Genomic DNA, 5,491 nt, shown 5'->3' on the forward strand with positions numbered 1-5,491 from the left:
TCAATATCATATCACGATCATAATTTGAATTAATGGAACTTTGATCCTTCAGTCTGGCCAACATCAGGATCCGAAAACTCCATCACCTGCAATCAAAACCCACAAAACAAAAATTTATCAAATCCAACATAAAATTTAAAATAATATTTGATTTAAATGACGCACAAAATAATTTTCCTACTTACACATTACAACAATTCCAGTAGCCAAACAAAGCTTTACCATCCAAAAATCCACACAATTAACCAATAAACATTGCAAATGGCAAACCACCTCTCTGCAAGACCACAACAACACAGCAGCACTCATCACAAATCTCATTTACAAATAATAATAATAATAATAAGTTAAAAAAAAAATAAAAAATGTATAATTCAAAATCTGTGATTACGATGCTTTCAATCTCAATTGAATTGGTTGAATTTTTAATTTTAATTTCTTTTTTCTCGATTTTCAATGTAGTCTAAAGATTCACAAATAAGTTCGATTAAATTTCTATGCTAATTTACGATCTTCAATCTCCCAAAAAAAAAAAAAACAAAACCGAAAAACAATAAAAAAATCGGATCCATCAAACAGATCTCCAACACATCTCGCCGACGCCGGCTTTGAGAAAATTCATAAATCATCGGCGGCTCTGGACATTATCGAGAGCCGACTCGGCCTCGGCTGAAAATCGGCTCGCCGTCTCTGCTGATGCGACGAAGGCCGAATCAAAGCCGACAAAGCTCTCTTCACCAAGTCTCCTTCCACAGTCCCAATCCTCACCAGCGAGTTCGTCATCGCCGATCTCCGAGCGTTCAACCGATTCGCACGATACGACACCGTATTGCGATGCTGCTGATGACGATTACTGACGTTCTTGTGTAAACTACAGCGGAAGGAGCCTGGATGCGTCGTAGGAGAACACATACACGTCTTCTTCTGGTTCGAAAACGGCTTGTTTCTCTGCTTCTGGTTGACGGAGATCGAACGGTTGTCGATCGAGAACCACACGGACGGCGTAGATGAAGCGGATCCGGGAAGATTGACCCGAGTTGGCGATGAGGATCGGGTGAAAAACGAGGAAGGTTGAGAAGAGAAACCAGAGATTGAGGAATTGAAAGCCGATGAGGAAGAAGAGATTGAAGAAGAGCAGAATCGTCCTGAAGGAGAGGTTGATCTCTGAAAGCTGCAGTGAAGTGCTGGTCTGTTTGATTTGGTTCTAGACGATGATGATGACGACGACTCCATTGTTGTACCAGTAGAGAGAGAGAGAGAGAGAGGGAGAGTGAAGAGAGAGAAAGGAAATTATTATTTATTTTATTTTGATGGAGTGGAGTGGAGTGGTGTTTGGGTCTCCATTTGGGCAAACCTGACTAAACACAAGCAGGGTATATATAGGGGATGAAGAAGAGGGGCAAGATGGTGATTAAGATAGTTTTGGAAAGGTATTTTGGGTGTTGTGGTTTGATTAACATGGCAAACCGCTCGTCGGTTAGGATTTCAATTTTTGGGAAGGGAAATGTTCTTACGCGCCCTTCTGGAACTGTATGCTACGTGCCATGCTAGTGAGGCTGCGTCGTATGATGCGCATTCTTCAAAAGCGGGTGGGGTTGATATTTTACACTATTAATGGATTTTGGAATTATTTTGGATACTCCACGATAAATTTTTGTACGCGGATAGCGTACAGATTATGTGATATTTTTTTTTGTTATTGTGATTGATTATAACAATAGGATTTATTATATTTATGTTAAGTGTTTAGAGAATAATAGTAGACATATATATTTATAATTAATAAAAAATAATGTCAATAGTATCTTATTGACATACAAAAATTTCTCGCACAGCAGCACACATTGGTTTGGCATGATGGGTCGGAGTGAGTTAGGGTTAAAATAATAAAAATAAAATAAAATAAAATATTTAATTTTAGGTTAAAAAATATCACATTTAAATTATAATTATATCATTTTTTTTATAAAAGTTAAAAAAAATAAAAATAAACTTATCTCAAATAAAAAATTTTAGCCTTATATTAAAATAATCAAAAAAATTAAAAAATTAATCCACGTCCTAAACCAAGCCCTAAGTTATACACCTATTGTTAGTGATAGAAATGTCCTATCTCCTTACTCCATTACTCCTAATTGAAAAATGATTCATAACTCGAAATTCTTCTCGTTCAAATAGCCTGATCGCCCAAAACGACGTCATTTTGTACAATTTTTTTTTTCTTTCTTTTTCTTTCTTTCGAACACAGACAGAGAGAAGAGAAGAGAGGAGAAGGAGAGAAGAGGAGAGAAGAGAGAAGATGCGACAAAGAAGAAGGAGAAAAGATGGTCGACGGTGATGGTGGCTGCGCCAGTGGATATCGCCGATCTCCTCTTTCAAACTATGTTTTCTCTTCTTTTTTTTTTCCTAAGTAGATCTGGATCTGAAAAAAAAAAAATGTTGATGATGATAATGTGTTGATGATGATGATGATGTTGATGAAGATGTTCCTCTTTCAGACTCTATTTTCTCTTCTCTTTTTTTTTTTTTTCTAAGCAGATCTGGATCTTAAAAAAAAAAAAAAAAATTGTTGATGATGATAATGTGTTGATGAAGATGTTGTTGTTGATGAAGATGTTGATGAAGTTGTTGTTGATGATGATGATGTGTTGATGAAGATGTTGTTGTTTAGCTCCCTCTTTGTGTTCTCCAGCTCCAGCTCCCTTTTATTTCTTCTTCTTCTTTTTTTTCTTCACTCTCATGTTCTTCATCTTCAAAAAAAATGAGAAAAAAAAAAAAACCGAAACGTCGTCGTTTTGGACTCGGGCCATTCAAATCTCATAAATTTCGAGCTACAAAACGGGGTTGCTCCTAATTAGACTCAGTTCTAATCTTTTTGGGCAAAAAAGAACACAATTTGTCTAAAAGTACACTATATGTTGAAATCAACATATCTTTCTATCTCTTAAAATCATCTAATTTGTCAATCTATTGAAATTTATCAAGCCTATTTTCTTAACTGTCAAACTCACCAATAATATATCTGTTGAAATGTTACATATGTTACTTATTTAACACTCTATCTGTTGAATATCACACATTTATCTATTTCACCTTCACCATCACCATCACCATCACCATCTATTGATGCCGGTCACCACTGCCACCACCGCCGACTTTTTTGGCCAATTTTTCGATAACTTTTCAGTGTCAATGCAATTTTCTAACTTGTCTTTATCACCAAATAAGATTTTCTATTGAATCTAATACCTTATACAGTATTTAGGATGGACATTTCACCACTTTTTACAATTTATGATTTCACTTTTTAATATTCATAAATTTTACTATTAATTTGAAATATTTTTCTAAACTTATACTAAAATGAAATTATTTCGTCTTTTTTTTCTTTTTCTTTTTTTATAGCAATTTAGAGGCTGTTTGGAAATTTTTATATAAATTACATTTTTAAAATTATGTCAATTTTTATTTATTTTCCAATTCCTCTGATGTAGATAAATCTAAAAATTAAATTGCATTTGAAAATTTTTATTAAAAAAAATTATAAAAGACAAAATAAACTTTTTTTTTATTATTATTTTGGCTTATATATTTAAAATTTTTGATTTGTCTCATTTAATAGAATTTAGAAGGCTAATTTTTTTATTTTTTATTTTTTTAAAAAAAAGGTTCGCTAATGACAAAAATAAGTCAGCAAAAAAATCACAAAAAAATAAACCTCAAACACCCACTTATTATAGCTGTTTTCTTATTTAGCTCCCTATAAAATATTTTGAACTAGTTTAAAAACAACTAAAATATGTTAAGGACACAACTTTCTTTTTAGATAAAACTACTTTTAAGTCTAGTTTCATTATTCTACTACCTCTAATTGCCATGGTCATCTCTAGATGTCGACGACTATTGTCAGCCATTGATGATAATTTTTTGATGACCACCATCAGTTGTCAATGTCTATTTTTTATCGAAAATCTTATAACAACTTTTCAACGAAGTGAAATTTTACTGACTTAACAAAATTCATAGTTGATTTTTTTTACGATTGTTCGACAAGTGAAATTTTATTTTTTTTAAACAAAATACTCCTAGCATTTTGAAAATGTGGATTTTCATAATATTTTGAAAAGGTCACATTAAATAATTAAGTAAAATTTTATAATTCAAATTGATATAATAATTAAGTAAAATTGTTCCTTTCTTTAAATACCAAAAACCTTAATACCAATTCTATCACCATCCATAACATTTGAAACCCCAACCATAGCTACTACCTCTACCTTCGACTCTTGCCGCCACCGCAACCTTCAGTAGGCAGTAGCCCTGCCTCTACTTCTATACTACCCTTTAGACCCATTCTCAAACATCTCTTGCCCTTCCTTTTTTTTCCTCACCTCTTCCAATCTCATTTCCAATCTTTTTTTTGCTCTCTCCAGCCTAGGCCCTTTGTATCATATCCCTTGCCTCATATGTTCTCCCCTCATTTTTCTTTTTCCCTTACTTGGGAACACATACACTTTTTTTTTCTTTTTTTTTTTTGGGGGGGGGGGGGGGGGGGGGGGGGGGGGGGGGGCAAAAGGTTGCAAGGGAGTGAAAGAAGACCATGGGAACAAATTAGGGGAAGGGAATGTGGTGGGTAATGTAATTTGAAAAATTATACACTTTGCTTGATTCTCATTTTTTAAAAATAGTTTTCAGAAAATTGTACACTCTTATTTTTCGTGTTTTTTTGTTTTTACTGAATTTTTTTAGTATTTTATGTAATTTTTTTACTTTTTAAACACACCTAACATAAATACACTTAAAAAGTAAAAAAATTGTAAAAAAAATCTTTTAAAAATTCACTAAATACCAAAAATATAAAAAAATACAAGAATTTAGTACATTTTTTATATTTTTATGTATTTCTTAATTTTTTAAAATATTTTTTCACAATTTTTTTACTTTTTAGACACATCTAAGTAAGGTGCATCTAAAAAAGTAAAAAAAATGTTTAAAATTTTAAAAATATTCACTAAAAACAAAAAAACACGAAAATCAAAAAACTCAGTTTTCAAAAAACTTAATCCAGAAAACTCAAACCAAACACAGTGATAAATATTCTATTATTAGAATTTTATATTTAACATAATTAATTAAAAAAAATTCTAATTATTCTTTTATATAATAATAAAATTACTTGAATTATTAATGAAAATAAATTTTTACATCATCAAAAACTATTAATTAACCTGATCTATACTATATATTAAGTAAAAGGGGGTTTTTAACCTCAAGCCTTGTGGGAGCTCCAATCTTCCAATCTAAATTTCCTGATTTTTTGATTTAAAAAAAAAAATCTTAGCATTTATTAACTTCTCCCAACCCCCAAGTCTTACCCTCATAATGACACTTTAATGCATTAAGAACAAGCATAAAAAAAATTCTTTGAAATCTAACACGGAAAATGCTAGAGGTCCCAAATTTTTTACCAAACAAATGACCAAATATCTCA

At 31.8% G+C, this 5,491-nt stretch overlaps 1 protein-coding gene across 1 annotated transcript; it reads right to left on the minus strand.

Moving 5' to 3' along the window:
* Nucleotides 1–404: 404 nt before the first annotated feature.
* LOC114295619 (uncharacterized) lies at nucleotides 405–1,336 on the minus strand. Its single transcript, XM_028239892.2, has one exon. It carries the CDS (start codon nucleotides 1,231–1,233, stop codon nucleotides 619–621), a length of 615 nt encoding a protein of 204 aa, XP_028095693.2. The 5' UTR covers nucleotides 1,234–1,336; the 3' UTR covers nucleotides 405–618.
* Nucleotides 1,337–5,491: the final 4,155 nt, after the last annotated feature.

The sequence above is a fragment of the Camellia sinensis genome, chromosome 4 (genome assembly GCF_055761805.1).
Source record: "Camellia sinensis isolate YWXY chromosome 4, ASM5576180v1, whole genome shotgun sequence".
Lineage (NCBI taxonomy): Eukaryota > Viridiplantae > Streptophyta > Magnoliopsida > Ericales > Theaceae > Camellia > Camellia sinensis.